This window comes from Mangifera indica, chromosome 15, assembly GCF_011075055.1.
Source record: "Mangifera indica cultivar Alphonso chromosome 15, CATAS_Mindica_2.1, whole genome shotgun sequence".
Classification (NCBI taxonomy): domain Eukaryota; kingdom Viridiplantae; phylum Streptophyta; class Magnoliopsida; order Sapindales; family Anacardiaceae; genus Mangifera; species Mangifera indica.
In genome coordinates, this window is record NC_058151.1 from 6773176 (window position 1) to 6790714 (window position 17539).

General features: G+C 35.2%; 1 protein-coding gene across 5 annotated transcripts in view; it reads left to right on the forward strand.

Moving 5' to 3' along the window:
- The window catches only part of LOC123198073 (kinesin-like protein KIN-7O), a 33150-nt gene extending 18627 nt beyond the window's left edge, over window positions 1-14523 (forward strand). For all 5 annotated transcript variants that reach the window (XM_044612646.1, XM_044612650.1, XM_044612649.1 and 2 more), the window contains 4 exons: window positions 13177-13274; window positions 13478-13556; window positions 13652-13726; window positions 13966-14523. In XM_044612646.1, coding sequence (XP_044468581.1) covers window positions 13177-13274; window positions 13478-13556; window positions 13652-13726; window positions 13966-14181 — 468 coding nt within the window. In that variant the 3' untranslated portion in view covers window positions 14182-14523. The remainder of the gene's footprint in view (window positions 1-13176; window positions 13275-13477; window positions 13557-13651; window positions 13727-13965) is intronic.
- The last annotated feature ends 3016 nt before the right edge of the window (window positions 14524-17539 follow it).

Sequence of the window (17539 nt, forward strand, 5' to 3'; positions counted from 1 at the left end):
GTTCAAGGAGTCCGAGGCCTCTCATTTTTTAACTGTTTGAGGTGTTGAAGATCTCTCACAATTAGTCAAAGGTAATTGCTCAAATAATAGAAACTCTAATAATTTTCTCCCTCTTCCATTTGAAACCTAAACCATTTTTATATAATAAACACTAACCTATAATTGAAGGACAATTGTCCCCCATATCCTAACATTTCTCCCTCCTTGAAAAACCATCATATCCTTAAGGTAAGTATTTTTTTCGTACATATATTTTTTGGATTTTTTTAATTTTTTCTAATTTCTTTTTTTTGTTTTTTTTTTTTCATACATAGCTTTTTTCTTCTTACGTTACCCTCTTTTTTCTTTTCACTCTTCCAACACATTTTCCAACTTACTTTTTTTTCATACCTCTCCTACCCATATTCTTTTCAACTTCCTCCACTTTTCTTTTCATTTCCCAACATAGATTGCCTTTTTTTTTTTTTCCAATTTCCTAGCTGTCTCCATCACTTGTCCACCTATTACACTTTTTTTTCAACTTTCTTGCACCACTTTTTCCCACCTTTTATTCGGTTGTCTCATTTTTCTTCTAATTTTATTTTCTCCCTTCTACTTTCCTTTTTTCGTCTTCCCCACAGTTGTCCCCTTTTTTAATTTTTTTTCTCTCTTGTTGCCTTCTCTTTGTCTTTTCTCTTTTTTTTTTCTTCCTTCATGTTTTTGTTGAACTTTCTACCCTGATTGGTTGGACTTTTATCAAGAATCTGTTGTCACGTCACCGATCTTGTTCAAATTTTGACTTTTTCTATGGCTCTCTTTTCTTTTCCTTCACCCTGTTTTTCTTCTTTCTTTTTTTTTTTTGGCCACTTTTCCGATGTCTACTCTGGTGGCTTTTCTCTAGTTGTCGTTTTCTCTTCCATTCTCATTTTCAGTCATGGTCTTACCTTTGATTGCACTAATCCATCTCCAACCATAACTTTTCAACTTTCCGACAACCTACTACCGACGATCCATTGGACTTTGATCAATCTCCCTAGCTAGATCTATTGCTCTTAATACCATTTGTTAAGAATCCAACTCTTTATTCAACATAACACAAAATAAAATAGAAAATAAAAACTATTTCATTTTTAGGAAGGATTACATACATAAATTGGACAGTTCAAGAAATCTGGAGCCTTCCATTTTCTGGTTGTTCGAAGCCTTTGACCTTTCTTTCATTCAACTCCTTACTAGTTAGAGTTTTGGTGTTTTGGGTAGGTAAAGTATTTGGTAATCTGGTTATGGGTGGTGTGGGTAGTAAACTTGTTTGTGGGTTGGTTTTTGTATTGGTAATAGAATTTGGTGTAACATTTGGGCATTTGCGATTAACAAGGTTCCTATAAGCTGAGGTTGAGGTCTATTAGGGTGCCTTGGTTACAGGTTTGGGTTGATTGCGCATCACAACAACGATGATCTCTTGTAATTTGGCAAGGAAGTATGCCTCCACGAGGCTTTTTGGTTTAAACATGTGGGTTAGCATTTGCAAGACATCAACTAGTTTGGACAAAAAGAAATCAAGAGTCTAGTCCTCCCTAATTCCTACTCTCGAGTACAAATCATTAAAAGCATTGAGGTATTGTTGAAGGGAACCAACTTGGCATAAGTTATGGAGGTCAGTTAGGGGATCATCCATACAACTGGGATCCAAAACGAGAGTTTAGTAGGTACACACTCCTTCCATGCTATTGTTTAATTCCCTTACACCTTAAGTAATGTCGGATGCCATTGTATGGCCTTTTAATCCAAGTGCAGAGCAATTACTTTCACCTAATTCTTTGGTGTTGTTCCATCTAGCTCAAAATAATATTTAACCTTAAGTACCCAATTGTCCAAGTTGTTGCCATTGAACCGTGGAAATTTTGATTTGGTCGACCTTCCCTACGAAAATCTCTAGATCAATCCTAAAGCATTCTCGTCTTCTATCAAGTCCACCATTTTTTGCTTAGTAAGAATTTCAGACTGTTGCACGCTTAACCCACCGATCAAGCTTTTAATCACCTCCATGAATTCATTGAACATTTTCTTTTAACAGAGCTTGAATTGCTAGATCATTTGAATCAATTCTCATTTGAGTTCTTGATCTTTGGTGCCTTTTTCCATGGTTAAGATTGAAGGCTCTGATACTAATTGTTAAGCCCTTGAATTAAAATCACACAAACAGAGAACAAATATGCAAATGGTGAAGGAAAGAAACATAGAAACGCAGAGAGGTAGAAGAAAAACAATAAATTCTCATGCATAATTTCGTTGCAACGTCAACTCATTTTAAATCGATTCTTGCTGACTTGGCATAACTAACGTCACATCAACTCTTAATCTCAAATTCTAAAACGGCAAAATATCGTCCAAAACGACAACATTACCAAATTACAATTGAAATCAAAATGTAAAATAAAAATGAAGATAAAACGTCAACAATGTTTTCTTAAAAGAAAGCGCTTTGCCTTACCTATGTCATTTCATGCTTTAATGTGTGAAAAACCTTGAGAAAAATATTCTATATCAAAAGAGTGAATTTACATCAATATTTATATGAATTTCTAAATCCTACTTTAGGAAAGAGTATATGTACTTTTCTAGTTTACAAAGATACAATCACCCTAATTATTTTCTTCCTAATTTAGAGATACAACTCATATACAACTCAACACTCCCCCTCAAGCTGGTGCATACAAATCATATGCATCAAACTTGTTACAAATGAATTCAATACGAGGACTCCTAAGAGACTTAGTAAGGATATCTGCAAGTTAATCATTGGAGCTGACATGGTTGGTAGTTATACACCCTGATAAAGTCTTTTCTCGAATGAAATGACAGTCCATTTCTATATGTTTCGTTCTTTCATGGAATACTGGATTAGAAGCAATATGAAGTTCTGTATGGTAATCACAAAGTAGCTTCATCTGTGATATATCTGCAAATTTTAACTCTTGAACCAATTGTTTCAACCATACAAGCTCACAGGTAGCCAATGCCATAGCACGATATTCTGCCTCTGCACTTGATCTAGCCACAACATTTTGCTTTTTACTTTTCCATGAAACCAAGTTACCACTAACAAGATCCGAATAGTTGCATCCTGATATCCTGGTGCTCTCTTAATATACCTCAGGATCCGAATAACTGCATCCCAATAAGAATCGCATGGAGATTAGAGAAATTGATTGACAACACTAACTGGAAAAGAGATATCTGATCTTGTGATAGTCAAATAGTTGAGTTTACCTACTAACCTCCGGTATTTCCCAAGGTCTGCAAGTGGCTCCCCCTGTCCTGGCACAAGTCTAGTATTAGGGTCCATAGGAGAATTAATAGGTTTACAATCCAACATCCCTGTCTCCTCCAAAATATCCAAGACATACTTTCTCTGAGAGATAATAATACCTGTCTTAGACTAAGCAACTTCTATCCCAAGGAAGTATTTAAGTGTTCCCAAGTCCTTAGTCTGAAAATGATTAAATAGATGTTGTTTTAATTGATCGATACCCTCCTAATCATCACCAGTGATAACAATATCGTCGACATAAACAACCCGATAAATGCACTTTCCTCGCGACGTGTGTCTGTAAAACACAGAATGATCCGACTCACATCGAGTCATACCAAATTCTTGAATAACTGTACTAAAGCGTTTAAACCAGACACGTGGAGATTGTTTTAGACCATATAGTGAGCGTCGAAGTTTACAAATCAAATCAGACTCCCCTTGAGCAACAAAACCAGGCGGTTGCTCCATATATATCTCTTCCTGAAGCTCACCATGAAGAAATGCATTTTTGATGTCTAACTGAAATAAGGGCCAATGACGAATGGCAGCCATAGATAAGAATAACCAAACGGAGGACATCTTGGCCACTGGAGAGAATGTGTCACCATAATCCAAACCATAGACTTGAGTATAACCTTTAGCAACCAACCGGGCCTTGAGATGATCAATAGTACCATTAGGACCAGTCTTGATTGTGTAAACCCAACGACAGCCGATAGTGGGATGACCCGGAGGTAATTTAACCAATTCCCAAGTACCATTATGATGTAACGCAGTCATTTCATCCACCATTGCTTGCCTCCAACCTGGATTAGAAAGAGCCTCACTAACAGATTTAGGAACTGAAATGGAGGATAAAGAGGACACAAAGGCATAATATGGTGAGGATAAACGGTGATATCTAAGAAAAGTATAAATAGGATTAGGATTACGCGAGGATCTTACAGCTTTACGGATGTTAATAGGAAATTGGTCATCAGGATGTAGGACCTCAGTCGGGCTAGATGCAGCAACAGGAAGTGAGGCAACAGGAATCGTTGGAGCAATAGAAGTGATATCAGTACCTGTAGGAGAGTCAACAATTGGGGAAATAGGTTCTAAATCTTGTGTGAGTGTGGATTGTGGGACGACTGTAGGACGTACATCGAAAGTAGGAATAAAAGTAGGTAATAGAAGACTCAGTGACAGGAGATTGCGTTTTAGATGAAGAGAAGGAGAGGACTCGAAGAAAGTAACGACGTGTCGTAGGAGAGTAACATTTGTAACCTTTCTAGAGATGAGAGTAACCAAGAAATATACATTTGATAGACTGACCAGATAATTTATCAAGACCTGAGGAAAGGTTATGTACAAAACATGTGCAACCAAAGACACGTGGAGGAATAGTGTATAAAGGGCACGTGGAGTAATAGTTTATCAAGACATGTGCAATCAAAGGCAAATTTTAGAACCCTAATATCGGCTCTGATACCATGATAATCTTAGAAAGTTTTGAGCAAAAAAATGGTGTCCTCCTCTTGGAGAAGAATGCTATTATATATTATGAATACAAGCTAAATTTTAGTTCTAAAAAATAGCTAAACTACCATATACAAATCTGTCTAAAAATAGCCTACAACTAGTATATCCTAAATAAGGAAAATATAGAGAATTTACAACAATAATTTCAGCTGTACAAGGTATAGAGTTTGCCATAGAATCTGCCACAGAATTAGCCATAGAATGACACAGAATCAGCCACAGAATGGCATAGAATCAGCCACAGAATGGCATAGAATCTGCCATAGAATCAGCCATAGAATGGCATAAAATCAGCCATAAAATGAATGACATAAAATCAGCCATAAAACATAAAATCTGCCATAAAATGAATGGCATAAAATCAACCATAAAATCTGCTAGCCTTGAATGACCAACTAATTCCTTTGACATCCCCCCTCAAATTGATGCTGGTAAGTCAACAAGCATCAATTTGCTAACAAGAAAGTTATGTCGCTGACGTGTCATGGATTTCGTGAAAATATCTGCAATCTGAAGAGTAGTGGAGATATGTGGGAGAGTGATAACTTGGCGATCATAGGCCTCCCGGATAGAGTGGCAATCAACCTCTATGTGCTTCGTGCGTTCATGGTAGACAGGATTGGCAACAATTTGGATGGCACTAGTGTTGTCAGCATGTAAGGGAGTAGGTTGATCTAGGGAGAAACCAAGCTCTGTTAGAAGACCACGTAACCAAATGATCTCGGAGCATGCAGTAGACATAGCGCGGTACTCCGCCTCGGTGGATGATTTGGAGACCGAGTCTTGCTTCTTGCATTTCCAAGAGATAAGAGCATCACCAAGAAACATGCACCATCCTGTAGTTGATTTTCTTGTGTCCGGGCAGCCAGCCTAATCTGCATCACTAAAGGCTTGTAATTTGAGGGAAGAACCAGTAGGGAAGAATAAGCCACGACTAGGTGTGCCAAGGATATATCTAATGATGCGGCGGACTGCAGATAAGTGGAGATGTCGAGGAGCTTGCATGAACTTGCTGACAATATGGACAACATAAGAGATGTCTGGGCGGGTGATAGTTAGATAAATAAGACTTCCAACCAGCTTCCGATACAAAGTAGGATCCTCAAGAAGTTCCCCTTCATCACGCCGATATTTCACATTAATTTCCATTGGGGTGTCAACAGAATTAGTGTTTGTGAGTCCACCTAGTTGAACCAAATCCATAATATACTTGTGTTGATTCAAGAAGATACCTTGAGGCTGATGATGCACCTCTAACCCCAAAAAATAGGTAAGTTGGCCGAGATCTTTCATGTGGAAAGTAGAGTGCAACAAATTCTGAAGTTTAGAAATAGCCTCCATATCAGAACCGGTGATAACAATGTCATCCACATAAACAAGGAGAACAACTATGCCCTTAGATGTCCGTTGGAGAAAAAGGGAGGAATCATACTGACTTTGAGTAAATGAAAAACCAAGGAGAGTCGATCGAAACTTTTCAAACCATACTCGCGGTGCCTGCTTCAATCCATACAAAGAGCGTTTTAGTTTACAAACATCATTAGGGGAAGAAGTAGGCATACCGTAGGGGAGTTTCATGTAAACTTCCTCCTTGAGATCACCATGTAAGAAAGCGTTCTTTACATCCATTTGATGTAAAGACCATGATTGTGATGCAGCAAGGGCGAGGATTGTTCGTACAGTGGTCATTTTGGCTACCGGTGCAAAGGTCTCATCATAGTCTAGGCCATACTCTTGCTTGTTGCCAAGAATCACCAACCGAGCTTTGTGACGTTCTATGGATCCATCAGAACGGAGCTTGATAGAAAACACAAACTTACTACCAAGAGGTTTCACAGATGGTGGACATGGAACAACATCCCAAGTTTGGTTTTCTGCAAGTGCTAGAAGTTCTGTTTCAATAGCTCTCCGCCAACATTCATGCTCCATTGCCTGTTTATATGATGAAGGAATAGGAATAGAAGACACAGTGGCTGTCAAAGATAAAGGAGAGGTGAAACCATACCTATCTGGTGGTTTACGAACTCGAGTACTTTGTCTTAGAGGTGTTGGTGCAGTTGCTGGAACAGGATCAACATTAAGGGAATGAGCTGGAGGAGGCCCAAGAGGTGCTGAAATCTTGCGTCGTTGGTAAACTATGAGAGGCTTAGAAGGTACGGAATCTGCAGAAGAGTTAGTAAATATTGGCAAAACAGAGAATGAAGGAGAAAGGTCATCCTTGTGTGTGGAAAAAAAATACTGATTTTCAAAGAAAATCACATTTCGAGAAACCCGAATACGTCGGAGGTTGGGATCATAACAAAGAAAACCTTTTTGGTGCACCGAATATCCTAGAAAAGCACATTGAACAGCCTGAGCTGTTAGTTTTGTGCGTTCATGTGTAGGAAGATGAACATAGCACACACAACTAAAGGTGCGAAGGTTAGAGTAATTTGGAGTATGACCAAATAATTGAAAGAAAGGAGAAACATGGTTTAAGGTGGGAGAAGGCAACCTATTGATAAGGTGGACAACAGTGGAGAGAGCTTCACACCAAAAACGAGGGGGTACAAATGACTCTAATAGAAGGCTACGAACAACATCTAGAAGGTGACGGTTCTTTCTTTCAGCCACCCCATTCTGTTGAGGGGTTGAAGGACAAGACCTTTGAGAAATTATACCATTGGTTTGCAGAAATTCTTGGAATAAATGCGACATGTACTCACCCCCATTATCAGAACGAAGAATTTTGATATTGGCAGAAAATTGGGTCTGAATATATGCATGAAAAAACTTAAAAACTGAAAACAATTCATCTTTAGAATGCAGAAAATAAATCCATGTGAAGCGACTATAGTCATCAATAAAAGTGACAAAATACTTGTAATTAGCATGGGAAGTAATTGGTGCCATTCCCCATACATCACTATGTATCAAATCAAAAGGCTGGACTATCTTAGGTGTGTGAATGGGAAATGGCAAAACTTTACTTTTTCCAAGTCTACAAGAATTGCAATCAAATTGAACAGTACTAAAAGATGGTGATCCTTTATTCCCAAGTGAACCAGAATTTAGCAAAGCATGAAGTACATTAGAGTTTGGGTGTCCAAGACGTTTATGCCATGCTCGATAATCAACATAAGTAGAATTACAAGTGATAACAGGTAAAGAGGAACATGGAGACATAGGAAATTGAAGAGGAAAAAGTCGTCCTACTTTAGGCCCCCTTGCGATCATCTTCCCCGATTGCTGATCCTGCACAACACAACCAGATTTAGAAAATTCCACTTTACAATCATTTTCAACTAATTGTCCGACATAAACAAGATTAGTGGTAAGGTTAGGAGAGACAAAGACATTGGTTATAGACGAAGAAACATCACCAGTGGCAGTGATAGGCAAAGAGTTGCCATCAGCTGTATAAATCTTGAGATTTCCAGGATATTTACTCACATTGGTAAGAGATTTAACATTGTTTGTCATGTGATGGGAAGCCCCGGAATCAAAGTACCAAGGAGAAGGTTTAGAGAAGGGTTTACCTGAGAGTCCTAATGCGGAAAATGCAGAAATGATCATTTGTTGAATCATTTCAGGTGTCACAGATTGAACAGGAGCAGGAGCAGGAGCACTTTGTGTCAGATGTGCTGTATCCACAGAACTACCAGCACTAGAGGAACCAACTGAGACAGTATATGCTGTTCCAGATCTCTTGGGGGGTCGAATAGGACATTCCTTGATGATATGCCCATCCTTTTTGCAGTAGTTGCAAAATTTTTTTGAACAATTTGAAGCATAATGGCCAAATCCTTTGCAACAAAAACACTGAATAGTACTCATGTCCTTACCTTTTGGCCTACCTTGAGCTGCATAAGCCATAGGAACAGAAGTGGATTTAAGTTGTTCCATGGTGGCTTGAGTAAGAAGTCGTTGCTCTTCGCGAAATAAATCATTGAGACATGCATCCAAGGATAGGACTGTTTCTCGATTCATCAGATTAGACCTGGTGCTTTCAAATTCAGATCTTAGTTTCATAAGAAATTGATCCCTCTTAGTAATTTCATGTACACATTGAACAGAGCTAAGACCTTCGGGCGGTAAGGTAGCATAGACAATATCAGTATATTCAGCCCAAAGATTTATGAAGCTAGAATAAAAATCAGAGATAGTGAGACTGCCCTGTTGAAGATTTGCTAGCTCATGTTCAAGTTGAAATCGACGAGCAGTGTTGTGTTGACTGTAGAGTTTTTTTTAGATAATTCCACATTTCAGCTGCAGTTATGAAGGGTCGAAGATTCAAGATGATGTTGGATTCCACAGATCCTAGAATCCATGCCATGATTTGAGCATCCTTGGCTTCCCACTTGGAGTGCTCATCCTTGTCTTTGTCTTTGTCAGGTGCAGGTTTGCTGCCATCAATATGACCCCATAAATCTTTGCCTTTGACGAATATCATGAAGTGAAATGCCCAGGCTGAGTAGTTTTTGCCATTAAAACGAATCAAGAAGACATCATACTTGTCTGAAGACATGAGGCTGAGATAACTTGATCAAAATAACTAAGAGCAAAGGACTGAACTAGGACTGAGTTGGATTTAAGACGAAGAGACACAGGAGAATTCAGAACCAAAGCTCTGATACCATGATAATCTTAGAAAGTTTTGAGCAAAAAAATGGTGTCCTCCTCTTGGAGAAGAATGCTATTATATATTATGAATACAAGCTAAATTTTAGTTCTAAAAAATAGCTAAACTACCATATACAAATCTGTCTAAAAATAGCCTACAACTAGTATATCCTAAATAAGGAAAATATAGAGAATTTACAACAATAATTTCAGCTGTACAAGGTATAGAGTTTGCCATAGAATCTGCCACAGAATTAGCCATAGAATGACACAGAATCAGCCACAGAATCAGCCACAGAATGGCATAGAATCAGCCACAGAATCAGCCACAGAATGGCATAGAATCTGCCATAGAATCAGCCATAGAATGGCATAAAATCAGTCATAAAATGAATGACATAAAATCAGCCATAAAACATAAAATCTGCCATAAAATGAATGGCATAAAATCAGCCATAAAATCTGCTAGCCTTGAATGACCAACTAATTCCTTTGACATGAAAAACCTTGAGAAAAATATTCTATATCAAAAGAGTGAATTTACATCAATATTTATATGAATTTCTAAATCCTACTTTAGGAAAGAGTATATGTACTTTCCTAGTTTACAAAGATACAATCACTCTAATTATTTTCTTCCTAATTTAGAGAGACAACTCATATACAACTTAACATAATGAAATAGTGTGTTTTTGCACCCTTCTTGATCGTTGCTAGATGACATCGTCTGGGGAGAGAGTTGGTTCAAATTCATAACAAATTCACAATTAAATAATAAATATGAGTAAAGCTTAGTTAATGTATTTTCTTGTAAGGTGTTTTTTTTTTTTTTTTTTGGTAACAAGGAAACCTTACTTGAGTAGACCTGGCCACACCACAAGCAGGTGAAACTCCGAATGCAATGACCGGCCTCACAATTAGTATATCAAATAAGTCAAGAGTTTAATCTTAAAATATCATCAAAGGAAATTTAAACCCTTGCTTTCTTATATTAATCCCCTCCATTACCATTCAAGCTACCGCTTGGAGTCAAGGTTAATTAAGTTTATTTGATTGTTTCTAGAAATCCAATGACAATCTAACAAAAGATTTATAATCTTCTAAAGGTCATTGTTTCTATCGTTTAACCTTTGACTAAAATACTTGTGCCATTAGCCATTAAATACTTAGGCCTTTCTTTGCGAGATAATGCTTGATCTTCTTGCTTTACGAATTCGGTAAAGAAACAAATTGAAGGAAGATTAGTGGGGTGGATAAAAGGATTTCTTCCATAAGGTAGGAGACTAACTTTAATTCATTTCATGTTATTGGCCCTTTATATTTGGATAAAAGATGATGGAATTTGGAAGCTTTTGACACTTGTTATTATAAATTCTTCAAAGGGTTCCCATTGATGACTTTCATTATGTCAAGATGATATAGAACACTAAGCCAAAGTCCTATTTTCAGTAACAAATTAATTTAACTAAAAGTATTCTTCGAAGTGTCCTCCATCTTCTTGTGTCATGGGTAAAAATGGGGTAGACTGTGAATAGCTCTTCCTGATATTGCTCTATGACTTCAAACTTATGGACTAGAGTTTGTAAAGAATCTAAGATATCATGGACCTTTCCAAGTTCTCACTATTTCTCATCTATGGAGAATGCTTTTGCTTTTTGTGAAGGAATGATAGGTAAATCTCTTTGGACATTTTGTTGTAGCTCATCTTTGGGTTGTATGGTAAGAAAGAAATAACTGTACTTTGGGCATGAACCGAGATGAAAACGATAGGGCTTTAAGGGATAGAATATTGCTTATGCTTCTAATAGGCTTCATTTTTTCTTAGAAATATTTCCATCAAATTTTTTGAAATATTTTTCTGTAATTTTGCTTAGGTTTGTGCCATCATTGTGTATAAATTTGATGTACTTTTTCAAAAGCAACATTAGTGAACTAGAAGTTCCATTTTGTTAGGTACCACTGTCTACATTTTTGTCCATTATCTGCACATGATTCAACTGTAAGCTGTATAAACAAGCTTTTGATATCCTAGAAACTGGCCCTCATTTACATAATTGACCATGTGATGCAACTACTAGACATTACGTAATTAGGCATTTGAATGTCATTCTAGTCATTGTTGATGATGTCAGCAATCTTAGTGTCAACAATGTTGTTTGTAGGACAATCCTCTCTATTCATATATATAGGATTTGGAAATTGGTGTTGTCCACAATTGTGAGACACTACATAATTGGAAAAGTTTTCTTTTATGAAAAAACACTACTTATAAGTTATTTCCTCACACTTATAAGCCTCTCATTGCACTTTTATGAAATGTAAAGTACATTTTTCATCTTCTATTCATAGTTATCAAAGGTGCACCTCAAGTGTGCACTTTTTTGATGTCTTTGGAAAAGATTTAGGCATTAAAAAAGCACGCTTTATTATCACCTAGGGTATCTTCAACTAGATTTGGGGGTTAACGACAATTTTTGGCAAAGTATTAGGCTTTTCGATTAGTTTTAAGCAATTTTTAATCAGATATGAGGGTTATTAGCAATTTATGAGGTCTCCATTAAGGTTTGAAGTCGTCGGAGAGTTTGCCAATGAGTTCTAAGGTTGTCAAAAAATCAACATCAACAATCAGTTCAAGGTCACAAAAGAGGTTGTCAACGAGTTTTAATGTTGTTGAATAAGTTGCGGGAGAGATTTAAAGTCGTTGGATAGACTATTTGTTATAAATCCCTGATATAGCTGTTAGAAAGGTTTAGACATGATAACTAATTGTTGGTCTGATTTGAGATTGCTAATGAAGTTGTTGATCAATTTTTAGTTGTCTGTGTAGTAAAAAAAAAAAAAATTTAATGGAAGCGAAAATTTTTTTAATTGATTTTTTTAATCGTCTTAGGTAAAAAAGTAACGCCTTCATTTAACCTTTTTCCCCTAGGCAATAGGACCAGTTATTGCCTTTTGACACTTTTTGCCTTTGACAGTTATGTTATTGGGTTAAATATTAATATTGTAGGACTTTGAATCTTTGAACGATTGGAGTTTTGTCTTCTCTGCTCGTATTGCTTGTGAATTTTTGCATTCTGAAGATTGATTACAGTTTGAAGGCTTTGATTTTTCTAGTTCTTTAAGGTTTTTTTTTTTTTTTTTTCAATTGGTATACTGATAATTTTCCATTTTCTTTCTTCTCAAAAGCTTTAGTGATTGTGAGATGAAACTTCCATTCAAGGCTCAAATTCTTTATTGATTTTCAGCTCCTGTGAGGATTAGTAATCATGATATTGTACAAACACAAACACAATTTGCCAAAGGCTCTATGGCCCCTAATTGATGTCTGTTTTTTAGTTGTCCTATGGCTTTGAGTTTGTAATTTAAACCATTCAAATTAGCAAAAATTTGCTTGATTATTTTAGGAACTTGCTTTTAATCATTGATTGAGGATCATCTTGCTTTTGGTTGGGATAACAAAGCTTTGGTTACTTATTCTGTGTTTTCGGTTGTTTTGTTTGAGAATAATGGAAGAATATTTAAGGTGCTATTGATGATGGTTGATTTTGATTTTCTCTAATATTTATAATTTTTTAGTTTTCAAAAAAAAAAAAATGTTAGGTTTGACTTTAAGGTTAAACTATGTCTTTTAACTTGTTTAGGTCAGGTTCTAAACAGTTTGAATACACTTTTTCTCTCTCTACATTTTCACAGTGAAGGGTTGTTGAAAATCTTCAAATTATTGACTAATAATTTGATGGTAAATTATATTGAAATTTCAGGTGGAAAATGAACTACAATCTTCTAGAGAAGAATGTGAGGTCCTCAGGGAAAGATTGATGTGTTTAGAGCAAGATATAAAATTTGAGAAGAAATGCAGGTTTGTTTACTATTCATTACCCAAGCCCAAGCCCTAGCCCTGATGAAGTAAGAAAACTTTAGTAGTTATGCACATTCATATTTGTGCTCAGCTCCTTATCAAAAAAATCACAATCTTTTTTTTTGTTGCTGGATTTAATTTGGAATTTTAGTTTGGATGTTATATTCACAATCTACTCTAATGTAAATTGTCTTCTATCACAGTTTGCAGAAATCTTTAGAGATAGATAAACTGAGAAATGACCTAGAATCAGTGGAACACAAGAGTAACCAAGTTGAGGAAGTATGTTATATTGGGATTTAAGTATTCTTAAATTTAGTAGCTCAGCAAAATTTCAAAATAGATGTCATGTATTGTTATTTTCATTTCCTCTTCAGATGTTGAAGTCAAAGTTGGAGAAGCTCACTTCGGATTTTCAGCAGGCTCAGGAGAAAGTAAATAAGGGACACAATGTAAGTCTGTGCTTTGTGTTTATGGGACAATCCTCTTAGAAGTTGTTAATTAATTTTGTCGCTGGATTTAGTTTGGATGTTACATTCATGGGCTAATCAAATGATGCATCTGAATGCATTTCTTCCTTGGAGTAACTCCAATCAATGACATTCCATGTGCTGATTAAACATTACAAACCCGAATTTTATGAAGTTGTCTAGTGTTTACTACAATACAAGTGCATCTGAATGCCTTACAGGATAACATTGAATGGGCAAAGCTCAGAATGAGGCTGAGATGGACACAAGTGCATTTAGATGCCTTGCGGCGAAGATACAGGCAAGCAGTGGTGGAATCTGATAATATGAACAAGCAATTTGAGGAGGCTTCGGCAAAGCTGAAGGAGCTATTGGCTTCCAAAGGAATTGAAGTTCTCAATCTTAAGAAGCAGCTGACTGCTTTAACGGGTCAATAAATTCTAACTTTTATTGCCTACATGTAAACTAACTAATACCGTAATTCTTTCCTCAAATTAATTCAATTTAGTTTCCTACCCACCAATTTTAGCGTGCTCTCTGTTGAGTTTTCATGCTAAACGTTCAGCATGAAAACTATTATTAAAGAGAAATCGTTTTGTATCCAATCTTGTGAGCTAGCTAAGTTGACAAGGTATGTTATAATTAAGCAGTTTTCATATAATATTATTGTAATTAAATTAACCTAAATAATTTATTTTTGAGGGGAGACAGGGGTTTAAACTAAAATCACTATCTCCCAACTTAAAATTAGACCAAATTAGCTAAATTCCATTTCTGTAGTTGTCTGGTCTGTTGCCATGCTTTGAATTCGTTAAATACTCTTTTTATAGATGTCAAACTAATTCACTTACCCATAATCTTATAATTAAGATGTAAAATAAAAAATCATCTTTCGTATGCTTTCAAGCCTTTAATGGCAACTTTTGATTCAGTGAATATTGTAATCGACTTATTAACACGGGTACAAAAAGACTTTCCTAACCTATTATGGATTCTTTGATGGAGTTGAGAAGGGTTACTGGATTAAATATCAATGTTAAAGTCTATATCTATTAGTTCAAGCTTTTAGGTCAAGTGGTATTATGGCATTTATTAATACTTAAAAGGTAAGAAATTCAAATCCTTATACTTTGATTGGAAATACTATTGATGAGATTTATTTCCACTAACTAGTGTATACTATTCATAACATTGCTGAAAGCTAGTTATGATTGTGTCGTTGAGGATCTGATTATGATTCCTAATATCCACAATGATATAAGAAGAGTAAGGTGTATGGAAAATAAAGGCACAATGAATTTTTAAAATTGTTCAACTCATTAGTCAAAAAATCTGTCTACAATATGTTATTAATTGATGTTATGATATAAAATATTATGAAAATGATGTGAATATCAAGACAGTATAGTGTTTTTGCATCAGTTTGTTTGTCTTCTTCTATATCTTCCTTCCCCATCCCCAATATGGTTCCTTACTTCCTTTATATTTATAGGATTGAGAGGAGAAGTTACATTTAAATAGTAATATATGAATATTTATAATTTAAATATGATTTTGATGATTTATTCTTATTCTAATTGGACTAATATAGAATATTTATAATAACAACAATATTATAATTAGAAAGATAGTGATAGTTTTCCCCTACTGGGATAGAAGGAAAGAATAAGAAATCATCTTATCGAAGCTAATGAGATTTACTGTTTTGTAGAGCTCTTCTCGTTACAATAGAGTGGATTATCTATCTATACTCTTGGATGATTATGAACAAGAGGTATGCTTGATTGTTGTTGTTGTAGTCATGATTGCTTAGGCTTACTTGAATACAAAGATACTTTTAAGACTTGAATCTATCGTATAACAATTGTCCCTTAATTTTCAAAGAGAAGGACTTTTGAAAATTTTGGCTATTGGTTTGGATGAGTGCCATACGAAGATTGCAAGATCTTTGTGATAAGAACTTCTTAGTTGGCAAAATCTTTGTTTTGTATACTTCACACTGTACATTGGTTATGTCATTCTACTTTTCTATGGAACTTAGTTGGATGTGCCATGTTTGCATCACTCATTGGTCGAAATATGCAAGGAATTGTGTTGAATGATTATGATTAGTCTTTGTTTTGCCTCTAATTTGACAATAAAATGAGAGTGATTGGCTTAAGTCTCTCACATTATTAGGGTAATACTTTAAAGCTAATCATCATCGATATACTTTTATGTAATTTGTAATCATTATATATAATTAATAATCTATGACATTTCATTATATTTTATTATTTATGCAATTAGATAATTGTCCTTAGAATGGTTAAACCGTGATAAGGGGCTCAGTGCATGACAACTGATCATGAGGATTTTATGTTCACGTTAAGTGGTTGTTTTTAAAGTGTTTGTAGTTCTAATATTAACATGACTAAGAGCATGAGTAATAATGATAAAACTATCATAGTGTTGAATGATCCCACTGAAAATAACATATTTTACATGTCAAAACTGTTTATTAATAATTTGGTGTAACATATGTATGTGTTATAGACCTATCCATCAGATAATCCTACTGAGAGGATTCTATATAAATGATTGCTCCAGTTTTTATGAAATATATTCTCTTAATGAACGAAGGTATATATGATCCTTAAACTTAAGGTCATCGAACTGTCTTGTACAATATTGGCATGGTTTGACAATAGCTAACATAATCCTTGTAAAAGGTTACTAGAAAAGTAGGTTTTTATGAAATATATTCTCTTAATGAATGAAGGTATATATGATCCTTAAACTTAAGGTCATCGAACTGTCTTGTACAATATTGGCATGGTTTGACAATAGCTAACATAATCCTTGTAAAAGGTTACTAGAAAAGTAGTGATTGACTATATCTAGAAATGTATGAAGACTATGATAGATCAATAAAAGATTTGTCCCTGTTGAGCACTAGAGTTGATATCTCATATAGACCCATTAACTAATGACAACAACCACTTAAATTTATGAGTATAGTGGGATTAAGTTTGTTAGGGTTATGCCTTAGAACCAATCGTCACAACTAATTTATGTAATCTTTGAGCTTCAATTGATAAATATGACATTTATATTATCAATATTTTATTCAAAATAGATAATGGTCCTAAAGGGTACTTGAACTGTGACAAGGGTTTTAGTGTTTAACACCCAATCATGAGAACCTTATATTCACATTAGATAGCTATTATTAAAACCTTCTGTAACTTTGATATTACCATGACTAAATGGCATGGATAATAGTGATAGAGTTATTATAGTATTAAACAACCACATTGAAATGATGACAGTTCTTATGTTTCCAAGTTTTTTGTCAACAATTTGGTATAACATATCAATATACGTTGTAGATATGTTCACTAAACTAATCTGCCAAGAGGATTCTATATGGATGGTTGTTCTAGTGTTTATGAAAAATATCATCTTAGTGAATGAAGATACATGTGATTTTTATACTTAACGTCATTAGACTGTATTGTACATAGATCAGTATGGTTTGACATTAACCCAACGTAGTCTAGTTAATTGATTTCTAGAAATGTAGTGATTGGCTATATTGTGATTTGTATGAAAGCTATGGTATATTAATAAATGATTTGTCACTTCTAAGTATGAGAGCAAATATCTCAGTCAAAGCCAATTAATGGATGCTAATGACCAATTAAATCTATGATCACAATAGGACTAAGTTGATTTTTAATTTAATATTATTCAATCATTAATAAAAGTCAATTTATGTAATTCAATGAACCTTAAGGAGACATTTTACCTACA